At 42.9% G+C, this 27,500-nt stretch overlaps 1 protein-coding gene across 4 annotated transcripts in view; it reads right to left on the bottom strand.

Annotated features, from left to right (window-relative positions):
• The window catches only part of LOC143302025 (uncharacterized), a 75,911-nt gene extending 53,648 nt beyond the window's left edge, over positions 1–22,263 (bottom strand). Inside the window, exons 1-4 of one of the 4 annotated variants that reach the window (XM_076616515.1) lie at positions 22,102–22,263; positions 5,426–6,168; positions 3,012–3,041; positions 1,604–1,642 (exon numbers count right to left, since the gene is read on the bottom strand). In XM_076616515.1, the coding sequence (XP_076472630.1) occupies positions 1,604–1,642; positions 3,012–3,041; positions 5,426–6,167 (811 nt within the window). In that variant the 5' untranslated portion in view covers position 6,168; positions 22,102–22,263. Of the gene's footprint in view, positions 1–1,603; positions 1,643–3,011; positions 3,042–5,425; positions 6,169–6,658; positions 6,683–6,788; positions 6,811–11,386; positions 11,505–22,101 lie in introns of those variants that run through there. The other 3 variants (XM_076616522.1, XM_076616534.1, XM_076616528.1) reach the window with 3 other exon arrangements.
• Positions 22,264–27,500: the final 5,237 nt, after the last annotated feature.

The raw sequence follows: 27,500 nt of genomic DNA, 5'->3' as shown, positions 1-27,500 counted from the left end.
ATCAAAAGTCATATAATGTTGGATATTTCATTACAAAATGAAATTCATCACCTCACACACACACACACACACACACACACACACACACACACACACACACACACACACACACACACATACACACACTCACGCTCTCTCTCTCTCTAAGAAAAAAAAAAGACACTCCCTTTTCACCTAATCCAGGACTTCACAAAGGACATCTACACTAATGTGTGTGTGTGTCTGTGTGTGTGTGTCTCTGTGTGTGTGTGTCTGTGTGTGTGTGTGTGTGTGTGTGTGTGTGTGTGTGTGTGTGTGTGTGTTCGTTTCTTTGTGCCTGTCCGTCTGTCTGTCTGTCTGTCTGTCTGTCTGACTGTCTCTGGCTTCATGTACCACATTGCGTGCGTGTGTCTGTTTGTCTGTCTTTTCTGTCTGTTTGCCTGTCTATGCCTTTGTGTCTGCGCGCGCGCGCGTGTTGTGTGTGTGTGAGTGCGTGTGTGTGTGTGTGCGTGTGTGTGTGTGTGTGTGCGTGTGTGCGTGTGTGTGTGTGTTTGTTTATGTTTGAATGTGTATATGCACATATGTCTCTGTGTGTGTACATATATATCTATAATGTGCGTGTGTGGAAATACACACACACACACACACACACACACACACACACACACATATGCATATATATATATAGATATATATATATGGGGGGAGGGGAGGGTATGGGCATGTGTGTGTGTATGTATGTGTATGTGCGTGCGTGCGTGTGCGTGTGTGTGTACGTGTGTGTGTGTGTGTGTGTGTGTGTGTGTGTGTGTGTGATGTCGTGTGCCCGTGCTTGCGAGCACGACCGTATCCGTTTATGTCCGACGTATGGTCGGACAGTTTTCGCCGTTTTTATTGTTTGTTTTCTTGGTGTGTTCCCCCCCCCCCCCCCCCCCCCGCCCCCCCACCCGTAAGTTGGTTCTAGTCCACAGGTGCAAAGGCACTGCATTCAATTGAGCTATTGTTCCAGTGAAAAGAACCACGTGGATATTCCACGCCAGGGCCTTTGAAATTAAAGCGATTCGTCATACTATGATACAGTCGTATACTGACTGCGGACAGAGCAATACATGCAGAAAAGACTGGCAAGCACAGTAGCCGACCAAAAACAAGATAGGATAAAGAGACATTAAACCACATAAATTTTCGAAAGACACACAGATAAGCAAACAGAGAGGGAGCTAAAAACATGACGACGAAAACGAAACCTACAGAAACACAGTGCCAAAACAGACGAAAGACAGGCAAACAGAGAAAGAGAATAAAGAGAGAATTTACCTGGAGTGCCTAAGAGAAGGACACGAAAGACAGACAAAGAGAACAAAGAGAGAATTTACCTGGAGTGCCTAACAGACGAACACGAAAGACAGGCAAACAGAGAAAGAAAATAAAGAGGGAATTTGCCTGGACTGCCTAAGAGAAGGACATGAAAGACAGACAGACAGACAAAGAGAATAAAGAGAGAATTTACCTGGAGTGCGTAACAGGACACGAAAGACAGACAAAGAGAATAAAGAGAGAATTAACTTGGAGTGCCTAACAGACGGACACGAAAGACAGACAAACAGAGATAGAGGGAATTTACCTGGAGTGCCTATGAGAAGGACACGACGGCCAGAGCCCTCTGTTAAAAACAAAGAAAGAAACAAACGAACATTACGACCCGCGCCGAACCAGAATGAAAAGAAATAGTGTGAGGTGTAGAAAACGTTCAAGCAACATCAGAGACATACACGTACGCAAACATGCGCGCAAACATATAAAAAGGATGTGCGCGTGCGCTTGCACACACACACCCACACCCACACCCACACACACACACACATACACACACGCACGCACCTACGCGCGCAGGCTAAAACACATACACAAACGCACGCACAGACGCAAAAATACATACACAGACAGACAGATCAGATAGTGAAAATTTTCAGCTGATATTGCAGCTAGCAATGGCTAGTTGAAATAAAATGAACACAGAAGAGGAAAACTACAGAAGAGGAAGAAGAATCTCTCTCTCTCTCTCTCTCTCTCTCTCTCTCTCTCACCTCTCTCTCTCTCTCCTCTCTCTCACACAGACACACAGACACACACACACACACACACACACACACACACACACACACACACACACATACACACACCCTACTCTCTCTCTCACACACACTACTCACAAACATCCCTAAAAACACACACACGCATATGAACACACACAGACACAGAACAACCATCAGAGACATACACGTACGCAAACATGCGCGCAAACATATAAAAAGGATGTGCGCGTGCGCTTGCACACACACACCCACACCCACACCCACACACACACACACATACACACACGCACGCACCTACGCGCGCAGGCTAAAACACATACACAAACGCACGCACAGACGCAAAAATACATACACAGACAGACAGATCAGATAGTGAAAATTTTCAGCTGATATTGCAGCTAGCAATGGCTAGTTGAAATAAAATGAACACAGAAGAGGAAAACTACAGAAGAGGAAGAAGAATCTCTCTCTCTCTCTCTCTCTCTCTCTCTCTCTCACCTCTCTCTCTCTCTCCTCTCTCTCACACAGACACACAGACACACACACACACACACACACACACACACACACACACACACACACACACATACACACACCCTACTCTCTCTCTCACACACACTACTCACAAACATCCCTAAAACACACACACGCATATGAACACACACAGACACAGACACACACACACACACACACACACACACACACACACACACACACACACACAGTGAGAGAGAGAGCAGGAGCAGAGGGGGCGGACGGGAGACCGAGAGAGAGAGAGAGAGAAAGAAACAGAGAGATAAACAGGCAGACAGACAAGCAGAAGACAGACAGACAGCGAGATATAGAGATTAACAGATAGAAAAAGAGAGAGAGAAATGGAGCAGCGACACGCAAATGGATAAAACCACTGGCGGACAGAAACCACATGGACAGTACCTCTGATGATGACAGGACGTGGTCTGGAACCTACAAGAATGACATGATAATCATTATCACTATCGTCACACTATACACACCAAATAATGACATGACAATGAATCATTATCATTATAGTCACACTATACACACCAAATAATCACATGACAATGAATCATTATCATTATAGTCATACTATACACACCAAATAACGACATGACAATGAATCAGTATCATCATAGTCACACTATACACACCAAATAATGACATGACATTGAATCATTATCAATATAGTCACACTATACACACCAAATAATGACATGACAATGAATCATTATCATTATAGTCACACTATACACACCAAATAATGACATGACATTGAATCATTATCAATATAGTCACACTATACACACCAAATAATGACGTGACAATGAATCATTATCATTACAGTCACACTACACACACCAAATAATGACATGACGATGAATTACTGGCGTGGCTTCACCTATCGCGAAGACTACGACAACGGGAGAAAAATTTAAAGAATGAAGAACATAATCAAGCCGTCACAATTACCAAAACATGGAAACGAATGCATGCGCTACAGTCTTATATGGTATGCTGTGCTTATGTGGATGGAAACCAGACACATTGTCAGTTTACAGGAAACTACTGAACAAAGAAACACTCTTCTCAGCACACAACGTCACGGCAAACGAAAACTGAAGATTGATGACTGACTAAACATTGGCATTAATGCATAAACATTTGTTACATCATTCACCCAAACGTGATTTTGAACAGAATGGTGGGCTGGTGATAACATGTCCACCTTGAAAGCCAGAGAATGGTGGGCTGGTGGTAACACGTCCACCTTGAAAACCAGAGAATCCGAGGGCACGGGATCGAATCCCATCCACCCCGAAAACGGAGTATGGCTGCCTACATGACGGTCATACACAAAAAATCCCATTCGTGTACATACGAGTGAACGTGGGAGTTGTGCCCACGAACGAAGAAGAAGAAGAATCCCACCCTCCCCAGAATTTTTTCCCCCTCCACTGGACCTTGAGAGGATGCATGTCATTCGAATCAGACGATAAACCGAGGTCCCCTGTGCAGCATGCCCTTTGGGCACACAAAACAACTCACGCCAACAAAAGGGTTCTCCCTGGCAAAATTATGTAAAGAATTCACTCTGGAAACGAAACAAATGCACATTAGTGCTGAAAACGAGTGGCGCTCTCCACGCGCTCTCCTCGGGGAGATAAGCCCGAATTTCATACAGAGAATTGTGTTGTGACAAAACATAATGCAATATAATGCGCAATCTGAATGACGATTAATCCGTTGATCCAAACCGCGAGTCCAGGTTTGACTGCCTGATCACATGTGGCTGACAACCAACTTATGAAGTAAGACGATATCAGTTTACAAATACGTCCCCGAAAATGGAGTATTATTTATGGCTGCCAAAATGATGGGATAAAAACACAGACATTCGCGCGAAAATCCACATGCGGATACAAGTGAACGTAGGAGCAGACAAATAGAACGGAAGTGTGTGTTTTTTGTAGTATGACATTGTCCCTTATTATCCATGGCATGTCAAAGTTATATATCAATGATGCAGTCTATCGGAATGTTCTTCTAACATTTCATGTGTTGTTAAGATGTTTGGATATATGTAACCATAGGACACATCATTTTTGTTCCTCACTCCATAACTTCGTTCAAATGTTCAAAATGCACAACAGAAAAAAGGCAAAGAAGGGAAAATTAATTCAAATGATAGCTCTCTCTCTCTCTCTCTCTCTCTCTCTCTCTCTCTGTGTGTGTGTGTGTGTGTGTGTGTGTGTGTGTGTGTGTGTGTGTGTGTGTGTGCTGGGTGGAGAGACTGTGTGCATGTGTATGGATATCAATGTATGAATGCGTTCGTTTTATTACTTTTTACGATGTTAATGATGATGGTGGTGATCATTCTTCGTTGTAGTAGCAGTGGCTGTAGCAGTGTTAACAAAATTATTATTTTTGTGCCGTTATCGTTAATGTTGTTATTGTTATTGTTGTCACAAGGACAGATTGGAAGACTGGGCGATGCCTAAAATCTTTATCCTTGAGTAATAAATTTTTTGAATCTTGAATCTCTCTCTCTCTCTCTCTGATTCTTTTTCTCTCCCCCATTTACTGTGTTGTTTTCAGTTGTTGAAGTTTTGTTGTCTTTTTTTCCAAATGTACTTGTGTATGTTATACTAACCTGTAATGTTTCTGGTGTGAACATTTAAAAAAAAAAAAAAAAGAAAGGAAGAATTCAGAAAAGCAAAACATGTAATCAACCAATATTCTTGAGTCTTTGTTTTAACTTGGAACCTTCACACACACACACACACACACACACACACACACACACACACACACACACTGTGCGGACGTACCTGCACCCAAGTTCCTGGTCACTATGACGGGTGGCGTGGTACCCCCGTGAAACTGCAATCTACCCTGGTCATTCCAACCCCGACTGGGAATATCAGGAATCCTTGGCCGGTTGACGGAGGACTGAGCGCCACGGGTGAAGGCATCCCAGGAAAAGTCACCACCCTCCCACCCGATGCTGGAGAATCCGGGGTCGCCTCGCCCACCAACAGGGTTCTGGCGTCCAGAACCTTCGAGCGCATTCAGGGGAACGTTGGGACCATTCCATCCGGCTCTGGGGGGTCCAGGGTCGTCAAAGCCAGGGTTGGTGAGCTGGGGATCATTCTGTGCCGGGAAGGAGATTTCAGGATGGTTCTTTGAAGGTTCAGAGGCGATGCACTCGGAGCCAGATGATTCAGGATCGTGACTCCATGATTCCACGGATCCATCAGGGTCATTCCTGTCGAGCCCGGAGCCTGCAGGGTAGGTTCCGTTCCTGGTCAGTTCTGGATCACTTGGTCCAGCACTGGCGTCCACGGGGTCATTTTCACCAGCAGCGCTTGATCTTGCAGTAGAGAAATCGGGATCGTTTTCTCCAGGGTTGTTCTGTCCATCCCTAGGAGTTTTCTCAAGATCAACCCATTCGACGTGCGAGTTCTCTTCGGGGTCGTCTTGTGCTGTGCCCAGCTCGGTGGCAGATTTGGACATGCCCTTGTTGGGTGGAACACCCTGGGTTCCTTCGTCTGCTTGGATGAAGTCGGCCATTCTGCAATGAATCGGGAACTACCGATAACTGTCACCCCTATTCGGACCCTAACCTAAGTCACATGACCATTATCTAAGATCAAAACGTGAAGCACAGAAACTGTTGTTGTTTTTTTTGTTGTTTGTTGTTTTTTTTAATCTGAATTCAGATTATACTGTTTATGACCGAAACGCCAACCGCAGCACTCCTGTTCAAGACAAAAATGTCATCAACAATAACAACATTTTGAGAGCAAAGACAAAAATTTCAGTCCCATGCAAATCACATTTGGCAAACAACGGAATAACACGACAACCATTAAACTCCGACGAAGGCTTAGGTACAATTTGATAAACATGATAAAGAGATTAAACTGTGACAGAGGCCCATGTAGGCCGATAAGTAAGCTTAATGTAACACTACAAAACTAGTCTGTACTCGTGAACTTTTTTTTAAGCAATATCATATTCCCACGAATTAGCCAAAGACTTGACAATGACAGGGAGTGTACTTTTTAAATGTTGGTCAGCATCCACCGATGAAGAAAATAACATGCGCTTGCCAGATTACACACATTTCACAATGTTTATTTTTAATCTTTCTTCGAACTGCCTCTGAATGTTGCAATACTGAAAACTCACATGGCTTGATTTAGATCTTATTCACCATCATACATTCATCTTTCGAACTTGTGTCCTGTTGAGCTGTGTGTACCGTTTGCCTATAGCCTTGGACGTGCGTGCGTGTATGTGCGCGCGATCGCGCGTGTATATCCGGTTGTAAGAAAGCGCAAGTGTGTGGAAAGGGGAGAGGCGGAGTAAAGGAGGAGGGCCGGGGGGTGGGGGCGGGGGGAGAGGGGCTAGTATACCTGTAGGGTGTCAGTTCTGACAAGGCGAAGTTTCCTCCCGGGAATCATTCCAAGTGTGTGTGTGTGTGTGTGTGTGTGTGTGTGTGCCAAAGTGTGCACGCGCGCGAGACAGAGAGAGATTGAGATTGATTGACGATTTATTGTCAAAAGCATTTACAGCCATTTTGACAAGGAGGGGGATTACAAAAATAATAAGTAAATATTATGAACCACGATACACCACAACAACGCAATAAAAAGGAAAGAAAAACATCAACAACAAAAACTCATACGGACCATCCATTGCCAAAAACCATTCGCGTTTATAGTCATTATGTATCGATTTATTCAATAACATATTTCATGAATACATCTATATATATATATGTGCACATCCAACTTGCTTTTTATGCTGTCTGCATATTTTCCAGTGATTTCTGTCTACAATTAAATGCTACAGTAAGAAACTTGGATAAAGTTGTTATCGTTAATTCATTCTCGCTTTTGAGCACGTGTTGCATGCGAGTTAAATCATTCACGGGGCTTAATTCTTCAGTGAATGTGTATCTGTTTCTGATGTGTGTGTATGCACGGCAATGGAACAAAACGTGGATTTTGTCCTCTTTCTCGAAACCGCACATTGGACAGTGTTTGTATCAGACTCGGCTAGACACCACACTCTGTGGCTTCTCAGTCCACACGCTCTAAGACGAAATCGTACAAGTGTATCGCGGAATTTCTTGGTGGTAATGAATGATAAGTATTTTTCAGCGCCAAACGTATCTTTAAACAAATAGTGCCAGCTGTACGTTTCGTTCTGTTCGATTTCCGAATGCCAGTTTTGTTTATAACACGAAACTAATGTCTTTAAAAGTTGATAAGAAGTTATTTTCATATCCAACACCTTGGCATAACCGTACAATTCCCAAACCGTTAACATTCAAATTATACTGTGTTTTCGACACCCAGTTAACCTTTCCTACTTCGTTTTGCTGATTCTAGTTGTAGGCATTCGTGTTAATCTGAGCCAGTATTTCATACATTTCGCTGCAGTTTTAATGTGCTGAGGATATCTCCCTGTCTCCCCATATAACAGTTTATTGGAAGAGTGCATATGCATGTTCAGAAATTGCTTGGTTGAAAATGTATGTACCTTTTCAATCTGGTTAATAGGTCCCGGTTCTAAACCCCAAACTTCAGAAGCATACGTAAGTATGGGTTCTATTTGACTGTCAAATAATTTCCTGAAAAGCACGGGATCAATAGAACCCAGGTGTTTCATGGCGTTCAGAATATCCATTGCTCCTCTTTTACTTTTTCTGCATGGTTCGTTGAGGGAAGTAGTGAGGCAAGTGGAGAGAGAGAGAGAGAGAGAGAGAGAGAGAGAGAGAGAGAGAGAAACTTGAAACTTGAAACTTGAAATGTTTTATTGTCATTGCCTGCAAAGGTCTTTTGACAAGGGGGTAACATTTTCACATCAACAGATTACAATAATCTTTATGATGTAAATTTTAAACATTCCAGTCAAACAAAGATTGGTAACACTGACACCATAATTATATATGTACATTGTATCACTTCAACTAAAATACTAAGAGAGAAAAAAAAAAAAAAAAAAAGAAAAGAAAATTCGACCATGCTCTCACATACATAATTTCATGTACTCCTTACTTTCATTCCAGAACATATCAGCATTCAGTCAACTATGGTTAACTACCTTATTGTACAATTATTTTGCCCGTGGATAACAAGTCCTTGTCTTATTTTTCGCGCTTCTGTAATAGATTTTGCAATCGATCTAATTATAATTTCATCCTCAGATGATAAAACAGAAACAATGTTGAGCATTTCGGCTATACCTACTTCAAAAAATTTACATTTCTTTCTCAACTCATCGTAAGCTTTACACTCAAACAAAAGTGTTTCTCATCTTCAATTTGTGAGCTTCATGATGGGCATGGTAATTCTACGGAAGTCCCAGGTTCAAACCATTTCTTATTTGCGTTAAAACCAAGTGTCTTCAATCGAAATCTTGCGTAACTTATTCTGTGCCACTTATCTGTCATGATACTTACAAATTTTTCAGGTTGAAATACGTTTTTAAATGAGAAAAAACAACTATATTTTTCTTTTGTTTCCATATCTGAGTGCCAGTTTTGTTGAAAAGAACAAATAAGTCTGTCTTTAAATTCTTATATAAATTGCTGCTCGTTTCCTACTCCCTGTGATAACCACACAATTCCAAAACCATGTTCTGATAAAACCTTCTTTACTCTGTAAGCCCAATTCTCTTTCCCTAAATCCATTTGAATATACGTCACATCATAGGCCTGTCTGCATAAGCGTGTTTGTGGAAGTTTCAACAGTTTCAACCAGTATTTAATACACTTTACAAAAAAATTTATATACAAAGGGTACCTTCCTGTTTCTCCGTATAACACTGTATTAGATGAATGTATTGGTACATTTAAGAAGCGTTTAATTGCATATGTATGCACTTTCTCAATCTGCTTATTTACACTTAGTCCCCAAATTTCTGCTCCATATGTAAGTAAAGGCTCAATCTGTGAATCAAATAATTTCCAAAATAAACAGCAATCAAAAGAGTTGAGCTTTCGTAACGTCTTCAAGATTTCGATTACACCCTTTTTCCCCTTACTACAAGATTCTTCCCATGCATAATTCAGACTTAATTTAGTTGAGAATATCATTCCTAAGTATTTGTATGAATTCACCACCCTAACTTCTGTATTCTTATAAAACCATCTTTCATGTAGTGACAGGTGTCCACCCATCCTAAAGACCATAACATTAGTTTTATCCAAATTCACTGTCAAACTTAAGCGATCTGCTTCTTCTTCTAAGGCGTTTAGTTGATTTTGCAAACCTATTACTGTTCCAGATAAAAGAATGACATCATCAGCAAACAGTAATAAGAAAACCTCAATAGCTCCAGGAATTAATTGTATACCATGCCTGCCTCTATTTGATAATTCAACAGCCAGTTCATTTATAAAAAAAAAAGGAAAACATCCGCGGGCTCAGAAGACATCCCTGTTTCACTCCATTTGGACATTCAAAGTAATCAGAATAAACACCCTTCACACGCACACACGCAAGTACAGAATTATAAACACCTTTAAGTGCCATGTACAATTTACCTTTCACACCACTTTTACGCAATACATTCCACAATACATTTCGATTAACAGAATCAAAGGCCTTCTTGAAGTCCACAAAAGCAACATAAAGTTTCGTATTACATAGCATATATTTCTGTACCAATGCATATAATGTAAATATGTGGTCTATGGTACTATAGTTTGCTCTAAAACCAGCTTGTTCTTCGATTATTTTTTCTTCATTTTCAGCCCATTTAGTCAGCCTCTTATTTAAGATATGAGTATAAACTTTACTTAAAATACTTGAGTGATACACCACGGTAATTATCAGGGTTGTTAACATCTCCTTTTTTGTGGATAGGAATAATGATGGGTTTTGCCCACTCCAAAGGAAACGTACCATTTTCAAACAGCTGATTAAATAACTTAACAAGGAAATCAATCACAACAGAATTTGCACACCTCAGCATTTCTCAAACAATTTTGTCAGGGCCTACACTTTTTCCTAATTTTAAATGTCTGATACTAGCAACAACTTCTTCTTTAGATATAGGATCGTTAAATAATGGCTCAAGAGCATCTTCTGCTTCCAATACATTTTCTTCTTCTTGTATTACATTATTGTCGAAATCATTAAAAACCCTAAAGAAGTGATCATGCCATTGTACAATGGAGATGTCGTTATACACAAAAGTTTTTCTATTTACGGATCTTATTACTGACCAAAATGTCTTTGAGTCACTGACTGAATCTGTTAGGGTTTTTTTTAATCTGTTATTTTCAAATTCTCGTTCTTTTGTTTTTCTTAGTTTAACATATTCTTTCCTTGCTGCAGCATACTCTTGTCTTTTCTCTGGCTTATCCTTTTCTGTTTTACATCTCTGAAATATTTTCAACAACCTTTTAACTTCCTTTTTCTTTCGTACACATTCATCATCAAACCAGTCAATCACTTTCTTCCTTCCATGCTCCACTCGTCAAACCATACATGCAGCAGCTCCATACAATGCAGTGACAAATTGGTTTAAACTATCATTCATGTAAGCATATAATAATTGAAAAGCCTTCTGCAAACTGTCATGAAACTCATCACTATCAAGTTCGTTTTTATAAATGTTAGCATTCTCATCTGACCATACATTTTTTTCTTCATACTCTTTCTTTGTGTTTGTAACACCAAAGTTACAATGGGCCCTTTTCCATGTTACCTCAACTGGCAAATGCCACGAAGAGAGAGAGAGAGAGAGAGAGAGAGAGAGAGAGCACCCACCTGTAGTTTGAGGAGCCTAACCAGTCGGCGAGGGTGGGTAGAGGTGGGTATAGTCCTAATAGCCCGTATTTTTTATTTATTCATTGCAAATGGGGCTGGTGAGAAAAACAGATTTTTGCTCTGTCACTGTAGGCTACGTTGCATCCTGTTTCAAAATCTTGTGTCATTCCAACGACCCCCCCCCCCCCTCTCTCTCTCTCTCTCTCTCTCTCTCTCTCTCTCTCTCTTTTCTCTCTCTCTCTCTCACTCAAAGGGCTTTAAGGCTGCATGAACAATAAAATGCCAGTGTTAGTGTTGGTGACAATCTCTCTCTCTCCCCCTCTCTCTCTTTCCCCCTCTCTCTCCCACCCTCTCTCTTTCTGTCTCTTTGGGTTTGTTCCAACTTTTTTTCTCTCTCTTTTAGTCTTTTCAGATTTAAAACGACGCAGAAGGGGTCTGGGGGAACATTAAAAAAAAAAGTGTCTCGTTACGAATAGATTACCTTGCAATGCACACTTGCCCATGCGCAACCCTTTCGAGTGTAACCGTGTGTGTGTGTGTGTGTGTGTGTGTGTGTGAAGCAATACACAGGAACACTGTTGATTGTCACCGTGCACAGTAGGAAAGAAACGAGAAAAGGGGTGCAGAAGAGAGAGAGAGAGAGAGGGGGGAGAGAGAGAGAGAGAGAGAGAGAGAGAGAGAGAGAACGAACGAACGAACGAACGAACGAAATCTTATTTTTCCAGCGTATTGAGACAAACACAATAACATGAATGCTTTCTTTTTGTTTTTCTCACCAAGCCCTGGGATTTAAAATTAAGAAAGGAAAGCACAAGAAAAAATAATGAGAGAAATTTGAAATAAAAAAAGAGGCAGAGAGAGAGGGTGGTGGTGAAGATAATAAAGAAGAGAAGAAAAAAGATTAAATGAGAGAGAGAAGAGAGATACTAGACAGACAGACAGGCAGGTAGACAGGCAGACAAACACAGAGAGAGAGAGGGAGAGAGAGAAAGAGACAGAGACAGAGAGAGAGAGAGAGAGACAGAGAGAGAAGAAATAAACAGTTACATCTAAAAAGTTAAATTACACACATATAAAAAAAAAGGGGGGGGGGGCAAGAACGCTAATACATTGCGTGCACAAACAAGTATGAGTTAAATGAAAGAAAATGTGAGTGGTACGGGAGATGGGGAGAGGTATACCTTATGACTGTCGTTGACTTCAGAACAATAGACAGACAGACAGACAATAGACAGGACAGACAGACAGACTTACAGAGCCCGAGACACAGAGAGAAAAAGAGAGACAGATAGACAGACAGAGACCGAGACAGAGGAGGGAGGGGGGTGGTGTTCCAATATCTGTGCATTCTCATTCGTAAAAAGTATATGTGCGCTAACTTAGCACTCGTAATGATACATGGCATATCAGTATGGACATAAAGACAAAAACAAGGAAAAACCAAGTTGGAAACTAAAAGATGGGAGTACATACAGAAAGAGAAAACAGGGCATTTGACATGTTCGACCAATACATCTGAGGAAAATATCATGTAAGATTTGTATTATTCAGCAAGAAGTCATGGTACAATATTATTATTCTTTTTTCTTCTTACATAATGTTTATAAAAAATATTTTAAAAAAAAAAATTTTTAAAGGTGAGTCTATTCCACTACCAATTTCCAAAGTACAGAAGACATGATTTTTCTAAAGCAATTACGAGTAAAAGAAAATACATTTTGCGTGAATGCGGAAACTCGCTAATAGCGAAGAGCATATTTCTAATGGACACTGGAGAATTTCCATGAACCATGAAAAGAATTTTGCATTAGGATTCTTTTGTAAAGCATCACACACACACACACACACACACACACACACACACACACACACACACACACACACACACACACACACACACACACACACAGAGAGAGAGAGAGAGAGAGAGAGAGAGATTCAAATTATTTATTAATTTAAGGCCATAGCCCCATATGAACAGGGCGCGATTACAGTCTGACATTTGTCACTATAACAATGTAGACAGAACAAGCATACCAAATACCACAACTATTATGATACAAGTGTCTCCCTCAACAAAGCCATGACTGCACACATCAAGCCGACGACATCAATAAACATAATCGAAATAAGCATGGAAGAGAGAAAGAGAGAGAGTGAGAGAAGATTTGAATAAAGTTTAGTCTTTGGGAGTAATAGAGTAAGCAAAACAGCACTTTTTTTTCATCCAGCCTTCGAAGGGTAAACAGTAAAATAAAACAAAGGGCGGGGGCATCATATCAATCAAGCATGCACGTTATGATTATGGTTACATGAATGGTAATATGGTATTTACAACACTACATAGCTAGAGGAGAGAGAAAGTAAGGTGCAGATACAGCGAGACAGACAGACAGACAGAGAGCATAAGACATGAAAATCAATTGAATGTTCGTCAAGATAATGATCAAGCAATCAGAATTTGAACTGAAATAAGCACGCACATGTGACACAAAAAAAAAACAGTCATAGAAATAACGCCATTAAAAGTTGTAGGAGTAACACAGAGTTTGAGGGAGAGAGACAGAGAGAGACCCACAGAAATACAGAGAGAGACAGAGAGACAAAGACAGAGATGACGTTATGTAAGATTTATAATACCTGTTAATATACTGAAATATAGGAATACAAATACATGTGTATGCACACATGCGTGAAAACATAATGCAAACAGTATATCATCATTAGAAGAATAAAAGAGAGGGAGGGGAAAAGGTGTGTGTGTGTGTGTATGCGTGTGTCTATGTGTGTGTGAGAGAGAGAGAGAGGGGGGATAGACAAAGAAAGAAAGAGAGAGAAGATATTGATGAGCCTCACCTCCTAATTTACGTTTCAAATAACCTACCAGGCACGTGACATTATCGGAAAGTGATATTCTGTGTACACTAATTGTGCATCAGATATAGGATGCTTTGCTTTGTATATCTATTGTTGCATTTAATTGGATATCGTTGCATACACAACGTGTGTATCGCTGCACGCATACACAGACAAACTTGCACACAGACACATAAACGCGCGCGCACGCGTGCACACATCGGATATCATTAGTACACGATGGGTAGTCTTTATTCCCGTATCTTATTTAACAATAGCATGGCACCTGAGAGTGAGAGAGAGTGGGGTATGGGAGGGGAGCGTGAGAATGAGGAAGAAAGAATTATATATTGAGAGACAGAGACAGTAAGCATGTGTGGGAGAGAGAGGGAGAGACAGACAGACAGACAAACAAACAGACAGAGAGAGACACTGAGAGAGAAAGAGAAAGAGAGATACATTAAGAGGGAGGGGAGAGAGAGAGGGGGGCGAGGGAGAGAGAAATAAAGAGACAGTCAGATAGACAAAGATATATATATATATATATATATATATATATAAACGGAGTCAGAAATACAGAGAAAGAGAGAGGGGGGAGGGAGAGAGAAATAAGGAGACAGTCAGATAGACAAAGATATATATATATGTATATATATATATATATATATATATATATATATATATATATATATATATAAACGGAGTCAGAAATACAGAGAAAGAGAGATGGGGGGGGGGGGACGTCGTAGACATATAATGATACTCTTTTATAAGATCCTCGTTTGGACTTGTCCTAGTTACCAGTCTGATTTATTGCCACCTCTTGTATCAACCATAAATCCACACTATTGGCGTTGACCCCTGGAGTCAACCATCCTTCCAGGTCGAGCTGAATTTTACCATAGGTCTTTCTTCTCTTCAAATGCAGATATCTGTACACTTGGTGTTCGATAGGACCAGTCTTTCTGCCAGGTAAAATACCTACCTTTCCTCCGAAGAATTTTCAGTATCATCATATGGAAACAGAAAAGAGCAAAAAACAATGCTGTCGGGCGAGACATGGCATAAGCGATTTGAACCACATTTATCATCGGCACATGTAGAATGATTCATCTTGTATCTGTAATACCTCCGAAAACGGGGTATGGCTGCCTACATGGCGGGGTAAAAACGGTTATACACGTAAAATCTCACTCGTATACATACGAGTTAACGTGGGAGTTGCCGCCAACGAACGAAGAAGTATCTGTAATGGTCCCAAAGAATCAGCTGAACACTTTCACTTGCACTGTCCAAATAAAACTTCTTCTTCTTGTTATCCTTATTATTGTTATTATTATTATTATCATTATCATTATTTTTGCTGTTGTTATCATCATCATCATTATTATTATTATTATCATCATTATTATTATCATCATAATCATCATTACTATCGTTATTATTGTTGTTATCATTGTTATTATTATTGTTATTGTTGGTGTCGTCGTCATCATCATCATCATTACCATTATCATCATTTTATTATCATTGTTGTTATCATTATCATTAGCAAAACGCAGTAAACACTGTCCCATTAACACCTCTGCGCGTACAAAAGTCCCATTTCTTTTTCTCGCACTCAGAAAAAAATGTTCTTCCTTCTCCTTTGATTGTTTACACACGAGATACATACATCGAAGAAGAATCTTTATCAACTTTTCCGTATTTTAGTTGGTGTGCAGTCAGATCAGAAATGCCAAGTACAAACTTTGTCGTGCATATTTCATATGTCTATCCCGATTTAGACCCAAATTTATTCGTTTTTTCACAAGTTATTTTCGCAGTCAGTTGTACTATAAGCAACAATATTAAATGTCAAATCTTGTTTTGTATCACGCAAAACAAAACGTATCAACATTCTGGTTCAACTTAAGTGAATATGCTAAATCCAGTTCTGCCACTTTCAGTATATATCAAACGTTGCCCAAAAACCTATAAAAGCAGCTCCACAACCCAAAATCTGACTTGACCTAACGAGTCCAAACTAGTTTTCAAGCAAATGCATGCTTACGTTTGATGCCCAGTTCTTTTTTCTTTTTTCTTTTTTTCTTTTTTTCTTTTTTTTTTTGCTGCCCCATTCATCTGCACCGTTTCAGTGGCATTACTCCCACGCCGCTCATTTAGATTCCCCCATACACTGCCATACCCGGGTTCGTCCGTCACAGTTCCAGCGTCGGCAGTCCACAGGGAACCATCGATGTTAGGTCGCCAGGAGGCCACACACCAGAGGAGACCCTGCACTGCTGCTGAGTCACTTCGGTGGTGTTCAGTGGTGCCTGTTCTGTTTTAACGTACTTAGAACACCACCTACTAAGCCCCCTACTAACGACAATAATGGCTTAGTCGCGGAGCCAGACTGAGTGAGCGTCCCTCCCAGAGTGAAGGCCGCCACCACGTCCCTCAAACAACAGCCCCCCCATGAATCTGCCGAAACTGACGACATTGACAGGACTCACCCCAAGCACGGAAGTGGAGGGGTATCGAAACTGAGGTCACCATGAGAGCAGGGCATGAAAGGCCACAGACTTTGAGACTATTTTGTTTATATTGATGACGATGAAGGAGGTGGAGGTTGACGATGATGATGACGATGTTGCTATGGCGGTCCATTTTGGTTTGGGACTGCGTGACAAGGCTGTACTCTACGCTTCCTGTCATAATGATATCCCGGCGTTAACCAGGCCCGAGAGATACAGACACTTGCAGTGTTGGTCAGGTAATTAGAGCAACACACCCAAAGACGCATCCTTGAAGTGGATGACACTCGACTGTGTGGTCCCAGTCTCCCCATTTAAGCCCACAGCACACTCAACTCTGGGTAGGAGCCGGCCACGGGCCGAAAAACCCACCTCCGCTGGGATTGGAACCCGCGTCCTCCCAGCCGACCAGTCCGCGACACTAACCACTTCGCCACGGCGGCTGGTGCCCAGTTCTTTTTACTCATTACATCGAAATATCATGACATCGGGTAAGCTTTATATGGCGGTATAAAATCTTCCATCTGCAATATTCTCAGCCAGTCGCACATTCGAAATATCAAACAATATTAGGATAAACTCTCAACTTTCCCATTGTCGTGTGTGTGTGTGTGTGTGTGTGTGTGTGTGTGTGTGTGTGTGTCTGTGTGTGTGCGTGTGTGTGTGTGTGTGTGTGTGTGTGTGTGTGTGTGTGTGTGTGTGTGTTCGTGCGCGTGTGTGTGTGTGTGTTTATTTGTCTGCCGGTCTATTCTATCTGCCGGTCTGTCTATGTGTCTGTGTGTTTATGGACGGTGTGTATTTTGCATCTGAATGAGTGCATACTTTGCCATTTTAAACAGTTTGGAAATCGTTTTTTAAAAAAAAATACACTGTCATTATTATCATTATCAGTAGTGGTTGTAGCATAGTAGTAGTGGTAGTCAGGTCAGGTCTCTACCTGCCACAGGTAACATGTAACCCTGTGCTACCTGTCACATGCGGGCAGATGGAGCTCGACAGCCCGGGAAGGCAGTCCATCTAAGACAAGGAAAAGTCTGAAGTAAAACCCATGAAGTGCTAAGGAATGCAGGACAGTCTCGACATGCATTGACCCTGGGTCCATGGCCATGTCCTGACTTTCAGTAGCCGCGCCCCCGTGCCTCCGAGGAAGGTTTTTGAGCCAGAGGCTAGGACAAGGACAGTCTGATATAAAACCTACGACCTGAGGACCTCACTGTCACCGTCCCAGCTTGCTAGGCTATGGCAGATGAACCACGGGTGTAAAGGGTGGGGCCAGTACTGCGCACACTGCACTCCACCTAAAAATTCCATTGCGCAGGCTTGAAGGACACGTCCACGTCCGCGCCACCAACTATTCCAAGCCCTGTAGCGATGGGAAAGGGGCGAAAACGGCAGGTGGAAGATGTCACTGGAAGCCGCAGTTCCAATCCTGCATGCAGGCGGTTCAGGATATTGGTCGCCTGATTGTTGACCCGGAGGTGACAGCATCACTCGGCAGCACCCTGAACGACCAAGCAGCCTTTTCTAGGGACAGCACTGCTTGCTCCACACGGAGAGGGGCCTAGAAAAGGTGGTCCAAACAAATGCTCATCTCCATACCCCCCAGTTGGCTAGCCGCGGTCAACGGGCATCTCCAAACGCGGTCGAACAACAATAGAGAAGAAAAGGCCGGCACCTGCCTCACAATTAGGTGCAAAAGGACTAAAGGTAGCATGCTGGAACATCCGAACCATGCGTGACTCTGCAGACAGCAACCACCCAGAAAGGCGTTCCGCTCTAGTCGCACACGAACTTCAGAGACTGAACATTGACATTGCTGCCGTCAGCGAAGTCCGCTTTGCAGGGAAAGGCAGCCTCCAGGAACACGGCGCTGGGTACACCCTCTACTGGTCAGGCAAGCCAGAGACCGAGAGACGCCTTTATGGCGTAGGCTTTATGGTCAGGAGCACCATTGCCTCCAAGCTTGAAAACCTGCCAACAGGACACTCAGACCGAATTATGTCCATGCGCCTCCCACTACGGAACAAACAGCATGCCACTCTGTTCAGCGTGTACGCTCCAACCCTCCAAGCGGACCCCACAGAAAAGGTCAAGTTTTACACTGATCTGCGCAACCTCGTTCAGAACACCCCTGCTGACGACAAGGTCATCATCCTTGGCGACTTCAATGCCAGAGTTGGCCAAGATTCAGAAGCCTGGAAAGGAGTCCTTGGCAAGCATGGCGTTGGTAATTGCAACGACAATGGGCGCCTTCTTCTCGAGTTCTGTGCAGAGCAGCAGTTTACCATCACCAACACCATTTTCCAGCAGAAGGACAGCCTGAAGATCACGTGGATGCATCCTCGGTCCAAACATTGGCACCTCATTGATTACATCCTGATGCGCCAGAGAGACGTACGAGACGTCCTACACACCCGAGTGATGCCCAGCGCGGAGTGTCATACTGACCACCGCCTCGTCCGCAGCAAGCTCAGGCTCCACTTCAAGCCCAAACCAAAGAAAGGAGGAGCTCCTAGGAAGAAATTCCAGGTCGGCAACTTTCAGTCAGCTGAAGTGAAAGCTGAATTCCAGGCGAAGCTTCAGGACAAACTTGAAGACCCCAGTTGCCCCACAGACCCCTCTCCAGAAGTACTATGGGCACAGCTGAAATCAGCCATCCTGCAGTCCTCTGAAGAAGTCCTAGGGTTCTCGTCGAAAAAGAACAAGGACTGGTTTGACGAAAACAACCAGGAGATCCAAGAATTGCTGGCGAAGAAGAGATCAGCCCACCAGGCTCACCTTGCACAACCGTCTTGTCCGGTGAAGAAAGCAACCTTCCGGCTCATATGCAGCAACCTCCAGCGCAAGCTTCGTGAGATTCAAAATGGGTGGTGGACCAACCTGGCAGAGAAGGCTCAGCTTTGTGCAGACACTGGTGACTACCGGGGCTTATACGAAGCCTTGAAGGCGGTGTACGGTCCCTCATACCAGGTCCAGAGTCCTTTGCGCACCGCAGACGGCCAGGCGCTCTTCACAGACAAGACGTCGATCCTGAACAGGTGGTCGGAACATTTCCAGGCCCTCTTCAGCGCCAACCGCACGGTTCAAGACTCGGCAATTCTCCGCATCCCACAACAGCCAGTGAAATTACAACTGGACGAGCTACCAACCCTAGAAGAGACTGTCAAGGCCATTGAACAGCTGAAATGTGGCAAGGCAGCAGGGGTTGACGGAATTCCGCCGGAGGCGTGGAAGAATGGAGGCCCAGCACTACACTCCAAACTCCACAACCTCTTTGTCTGCTGCTGGGAGCAAGGCAAACTACCACAGGACCTCCGTGACGCAGTCATCATCACCCTGTATAAAAACAAGGGAGAAAAGTCGGACTGCTCCAACTACAGGGGGATAACTCTGCTCTCCATCGCAGGCAAGATCCTCGCCAGAGTCCTCCTAAATCGGCTGGTGCCTACTATCGCCGAAGAACATCTCCCAGAGAGTCAGTGTGGCTTTAGAGCCAACAGAGGCACCACTGACATGGTCTTCGTTCTCAGACAGCTACAAGAAAAATGTCGGGAACAGAACAAAGGACTGTATGCGACATTCGTCGATCTCACGAAAGCTTTCGACACCGTGAGCAGAAAAGGTCTGTGGGAGATCATGAAACGTCTAGGATGCCCCCCAAAATTCCTCAGCATGGTCATCCAACTACATGAGGAACAGCGTGGACAGGTCAGACACAGCAACGACCTTTCGGAGCCCTTCCCAATTGGAAATGGAGTGAAACAAGGTTGTGTCCTCGCGCCGACCCTCTTCACGATCTTCTTCAGCATGATGCTCCAACAGGCCACTGAAGATCTTGGCGACGACGACGGTATCTTCATCAGATACCGCACTGATGGCAGCCTATTCAACCTGAGGCGGCTACAGGCCCACACCAAGACACTGGAGCAACTCATCAGAGAGCTTCTGTTTGCCGACGATGCTGCCCTCGTCGCCCATACAGAAGCGGCCCTGCAGCGTATAACGTCCTGCTTCGCAGAGGCTGCGCAGCTCTTCGGCCTAGAAGTCAGTCTGAAAAAGACGGAAGTTCTCCACCAGCCTGCCCCACAGGAAGAATTCCACGCTCCTCACATCAACATCGGTGAGACAGAGCTGAAGTCGGTCCACCAGTTCAGCTATCTAGGCTGCACCATCTCGTCTGACGCCAAGATCGACAAGGAGATCGACAACAGACTTGCAAAGGCAAACAGCGCATTCGGCAGGCTGTACAAGAGAGTGTGGAACAACAAACACCTGAAGAAAGACACAAAGATCAGCGTGTACAGAGCTGTTGTACTGCCCACCCTGTTGTATGGCTCCGAAACCTGGGTCACCTACCGGCACCACATACGACTGCTTGATCGCTTCTACCAGCGCTGCCTTCGCACCATCCTCAGCATCCACTGGAGTGACTACATCACAAATGTCGAGGTCCTGGAGCAGGCAAAGACTATCAGCATCGAGGCAGTGCTGCTAAAGACCCAGCTACGTTGGGCAGGGCACGTGTCCAGGATGGAGGATCACCGCCTGCCCAAGATCGCGCTGTATGGCGAACTGTCCACTGGCCACCGTGACAGAGGAGCACCCAAGAAGAGATACAAAGACTCCTTGAAGAAAGCTCTCGGTGCCTGTCACATTGACCATCGCCAGTGGTCCGCAGTAGCCGCTGATCGAGAGACCTGGCGACGCACCATCCACCAAGCTGTCTCCTCCTTCGAAAACAACCGCAGGGCCAGCCTTGAGGACAAACGCAGAAGGAGGAAGAACCACGACGCTGCAGCCGCGAACCCAGACCAGACTTTCCCTTGCAACCGCTGCGGCCGACTCTGCTTTTCCCGCATTGGCCTTGTCAGCCATGAGCGTGCTTGCATCAGACGTGGACAACGCCCTTCCTAGATCTTCGTCAGCGAAGCCAGGCCATGATGATGGTAGCATCGATATCATCATCATTATCATTATCATCATAACCATCTTCCTATCAATTTAAATGCTAAAGACTTCTAATCCGGACAGAAGATTCAAAAGAAGAGAAAAAAGTCACTAACGCAACTTTGAAGATTAACTTGGGTGGGCTTTGTCGGTCGGTATTTAAGAAAATTGTCGTTTTGTTTAATGTCCCGTCACACGTATCGGTGACTGAAGTAAAAATTGTCGTGTAGTTACACAGGTTAAGAGAACTACACTGGACTGTTCTCAAAAAACAAAACTAAACTAAATCAACCAGTACAACCACAAACTATCCACTGGCCAAAACAAGAGACTGTCAAAAAAACAACAGCAAACAAACAAACGAACAAACAAAAAACGAACAGGAAGACATACCATGCAACAGGTTGTGTCAAATGGTCGTCCAGTCGCAACACTGTCGTCTGCTCATGTCCCCTTTGGACTTGATAATACACGTTCAGGGGCCGCTGCGTGCGGAAATGAAAAAGGAGAATATCCGTGAAGTAATATTCGGAAAGCAGTTTTTCCTCTTTCGCCTTTCGAGCCTCTACTGCTTGGAACATTCAACACGTATGTCTTATCGCCTTTTCAAGTCTCTTTCAAGACAGTTCTATTCAGTTCCAAGTGTTTAGCAATGAGTAAAGTATCATCCGTGCGAGTGTGCATTGTGTGTGCATAGTGCGTGCGTGTGAGTGGGTGTGTCAAGTCAAGTAAAGATTTTATTTCATGATGATAAATTGAATAAGCAGCAATTGCTTATTCAATGAAAATAATAATTTTAAAAAAATTAAAGAGAAGGGAAAAGAAAGAAAAAATATAAGAAAAAATAGGGAGAGAGAAAGAGAGAGAGAGAGAGAGAGAAGTCTGAAGTCTGAAGTCTCTGAAGTCTGAATGGTTTATTGTTTAGGCCTTTCTGCCCGTGACAACAGGGGTAGGGGGAGGGGGCTTCCGTGTTAACATCCATTATAAAGAACAGCGCCAATATATGTAAAGCAAACAAAGGGTAGAAAAGAGAGAAAGGACAGAGTAAGACAGAGAGAGAAAGAGGGAGAGAGGGACAGAAAGAAGAAGAAAAAGACAAAAGATAGATGGGCTGATTGGTGTGTAATCATGCGTCATTAACCAAAGATAGACTTGTTTCTATGGGTGAAGGCTTTGGACAAGAACAGAGAGAGTGGAATGCATGTCTTCACATCTGCAAACAACAGTGACAATTTAAATGCATTGGGGCGCACATGATACTTCTTCGGTATATACTGTTCTCTGAGATTTTTGTATTCTGGGCATGTCAAAATAAAATGGAGTTCGGTTTCTTGTTCATCTTTACAGAATAAGCAACACATATTTTCACGCTTTTTTGAATATCTCAATCTATGCGGTTTCAATGGAGATACACGAAGTCTGACTCTTGTGAGAACTTTTCTTAAAACAGGGTTCTTGATTGTGTTTAGATATTGCGGGGCGTTGTGTAGTTGTCTGAATGTAGAATATAAGGTAAATCTGTCATGTGATGTTACACTGCTTTCCAAATCTTGCAGATGGCAATCAAATAATCTCTGTTTAAAAGCACACAAGAAACTGTTTATATTTTCCACACCCTGGTTTTCCCACACATAGCCAAATTCATATCTATATAATGTAAAACAAATTCGTGATGCCCAGTTGTATTTATCCCTACAATGGAGACCATACAACATTCTATATGCTTTAAATGGAATGCGAGTTTCATGCATCCTAGTAACATTTAACCAATATCTAATACAATTAGTGTAGGTCTGGATATATAAAGGATATCTACCCGTTTCACAGTAAATTAAAGTGCTTGGTGTTTTCACACTGATATTTAGCAGACGTTTGATAGCGAATAAGTGTACTCTCTCAATGACAGTATGGTCTGCCATTAATCCCCAGACTTCTGACCCATAGGTTAACATCGGTTGAATTTGACAATCAAATAATTTGAAGAAGATTTTCGGACAATTTTCCCCTAACGTCCACAAGAATTTAAGGATTCCATACACACCCTTTTTTGCTTTCAAAGACATTTCCTCAAGTGCATATGAAAATGTCAAACCAGTGGAAAAAACTACGCCTAAATATTTGTAAGTGTTCACAACTTCCAGTTTTTCGCAATTATAGAACCATTTCTCTCTTGATGCAATATGTCCTCCTTTCCTAAATACTACAATTTTCGACTTTTCAACGTTTACTGTAAGGTTCAGAGTCTCGGCAGTATTACTAAGTACATTTAACTGACACTGAAGACCTACTACTGTATCAGAAAACAGAATAACATCATCTGCAAAAAGAAGAATGAGGATTTGAATAATATCAGGAGAAAGTGTTATACCATGTCTACCTTGTTGCATGACTTCATCAGCTAGTTCATTTATTAGGAACAAAAATAAAATTGGACTGCAATTGTCACCTTGCTTTAAGCCTCTCGGGCACAGAAACGGTTCAGTCATATCGTTATTCACTCGCACTCTCGCTTTCACAACCGCATACATACTCTTTATCGCTCTGTACATTTTCCCATGAATACCGTTTTTTCGTAACACTAGCCAGAGATGATTCCTATCAACGAAATCAAATGCCTTTTTGAAATCAATAAAGGCGGCATATAATTTAGAATGGCTCGACAGTTGCTTTTGTACTAAGGCAAGTAATGTAAAAATGTGGTCAACAGTACTGTAACCTTTTCGAAACCCCGCTTGTGACTCATTCAATACAGAATTTTCTTCAACCCATGCAGTTAGGCGCTTGTTTAGAATGAAAGTATATAATTTACCAGATACGTTAAGCAAAGATATCCCTCTGTAATTGTCCGGATAATTAGTATCACCTTTCTTATGTAGTGGGTGTATAACTGCTTCAGACCAAGTCATTGGGAATGTTCCAGAGTCGAATGATTTATTGAATAATTGTGTAAAAAATGTTACTACAATTGGTGAACCATACTTATAAAATTCGCCACTAATCCCTTCAGGACCGGCAGCTTTTCCTAATTTCAGAGCTTTTATTGCTCCAATAACTTCTGTTTCGGTTATGGTGGCATCTAAAATACTGTTATACATGCTAGAACTTTGCAAAGTTTCGTCAAAATCAGCTTCGTTTGTTGTGTTTTCGACATTAATCACTATATCATCCTCCAATACGTCACATCCAAATACTGACTTAAAATGTCTAAACCATTCATCGCTTGAAATACGACTAGGTAGTGTTCTACTATATGTTGCAGATTTGATCGTACCCCAGAACTTTTTCTGATCTTTTCCACAACTCTCTAGAATTTCTAGAATGTGCTTTTTATAATCTGAGCTTTTCTTTTTCAGGAGCTTTTTATACTGTCTTCGTTCAATTGTATATACTGTTCTAAGTAAATCATTTTCATCTTTATTTTCAACTTTACAAGCTGTATGTTTCTTTAAAGCCTGGCGTACCTTTGCCCTGGTTTTTCTACATTCTTCGTCAAACCACGGACTGTTCTTTACCATACCAGTTTTAAAGTTTCTTTTCATGCACTTACCAGCAAGAAAAATACCTTTATTAAATGTTATTAAAGCTGCCTCAATGTCAGAATCAATTAAATTGGTGGCTGTGTTGAAGAAATCTAAAACTTCAGGGGATGCAAGTGCATCAGTATATTCGTCAGTTTTATCTTGGTTCCAGATGTATTTTTGGATTACAGTTTTTCCTAATGTATTTATATGTTGTGCTTGTATCTGATTGATTTTGAGAAACATTTCTACAGGCATGTGTTTTGATTCTATCTTATGGATTACTTGTAGTCTTAATGCACTTTTAATGAAACATTTAGATACCAAAAAATAGTCAATAACGCTAGCCCCATTATGCGCAATGTAAGTAAATTCACCAGACTCATCCCCTGGCAAAAAGCCATTCAAAATTAATAACGAGAACTGTTCACAAACATTCAAAAGATAACGTCCAAAACCATTAACAACACTGTCTTTCGAGTGACGTAAGTACTCCTCTGGTTCTTCGTCGTCCATCATCAAAGTGTCCGGCAGCAAGGCGTCTCTGCTATTTCTGGTTCCTGTCCTCGCATTCAGATCACCGAATACAATTATTGGGACCTCTCCATGTTCCTCAAATATATCTAAAATACAGTGCTCTAACATGTAAACCCCATTATCAATTTCTGATTCCGAATAATAAATGCTGTCTGACGGAGGTAAATACAGTCCTATCAGCATACAATCTGATGATAAACCTGTCAACTCGCCAGAAATCTTTAGGACAATGCAGTTATCGTATTCTACATGAATGTGTTTGACACAAGAAACAAATGACTGCCGTATTAGTAAGGCTACACCGCCGGACAGACGTGAGGTTGTAGCGTCAGATAATCTGATACCTGGTGAAATGAATGTTTTATATGATGGAAAAAGATCTGATGGAAAATTAGATGAAAACGTTTCTGTCAATAAAATGATGTCATACTTGGACAAAAATAGTCTTATTTCTGGTTGATGAATGTTAGCAACACCCTCGATGTTATATGTTAGGAATGAAATACGTCCTAAACATGTATGTTCGGAATCAACAGGACAGTTTTCCATGGGAACAATGACACGGGCAGGGCCGTATCCCTATCCTGAGGACTGTTCTTGTGGACCTGGGGGTCGTGACGCACTCACACCGATGCGCGGAAAGCTGTCCGTCACCTGGGCCTGTCTGGATCTTGTTCTGCTCCTGGTTTCACATCCTCGGTGTCTGGGGGTCTCGCTTATCAATGAGCAGTCCTGTTCTGTGGATCCTATATCTAGCTGGCCTTCAGCTGCTTTACCACTTTCATGGATATTCGCTCGTGAGAGAACGGGGGACTGGTTTTCAATGTCTGCGTGCACTGGCTGAGCTTCCACCGGTTGCTTCACAAATGTTTGGCTGCTACCATCTTCACTGCGGGGTGACATTGCTGGAGTGAGTTGCGAAGGAGATGAACAGTCTGCAACTGCACCATTACCGTCACGAGGCAGGGGGGTACTGTTGGGGTTCGCCATGTCTCTTACAGCATTCAAAGAGGTAGGGATTGTGGAGGGCATTCCAGGGTTGGGGCTGGGATGGTCACTGGGACTCTGGGAGGGGACAACACGGAGGGGCTCCCCAAAGTTATCAGCAGTGCGAGTCTGACAGCCATCATGGGCGGCAGAGACAAAGTGAGCCGCAGTACTTGTGTCACTGGTATTTTCGGGTTCATCCACAAGCCTCACACCCCACTGGTCAGTCAGTTTCCTCGTTCTCTGCTGAGGTGGACGCCGAGGTCGAGGGCTGGCTGGGGGAGGTGGTAAGTGCACCACATTGGAAGACAGAAGATCGTTTCTGTCTGTGTCATCCACAGTACGCTGTGTCTGGTCGGTGTGACGATCAGCAGCATGATGAGTGTCGACCTGCTGCTGGTAGGAGGGCTTTCCTCTCCAAGATGTTGTGATGCCTGTGGGAGCGGCGAGGGAGGCAGGTGGAGGATCCCTGTGCCTGTCCTCCAGCCGTTTCCGACCTGGGAGTGTTGGGAAGGCGTGCATGTCAAACATCGAGGGAGGGTTACCGTTCGTGACATTTTGTTCCATTGTTTCATGGTTTTGAGGAAAGTAGTGAGGTGGGATTTCACGGGGAGAACTGTTGTTTGCAGCATCCCGTCGTTCGTCTGCTGTCGTCTGCGTGAGGTCATCAGGAGTTGAGTTCCTGGTCATATGTCTACCAGGACGTACATGTGTGGGTCTTTCTCTGTGGTTTCTGTGGAGATTGCGTCG

This window comes from Babylonia areolata, chromosome 2 (assembly GCF_041734735.1).
Source record: "Babylonia areolata isolate BAREFJ2019XMU chromosome 2, ASM4173473v1, whole genome shotgun sequence".
In the NCBI taxonomy this organism is placed as follows: domain Eukaryota; kingdom Metazoa; phylum Mollusca; class Gastropoda; order Neogastropoda; family Buccinidae; genus Babylonia; species Babylonia areolata.
Note: the sequence above shows the minus strand (reverse complement) of the source record. Positions and strands in the feature narration are given on the sequence as shown.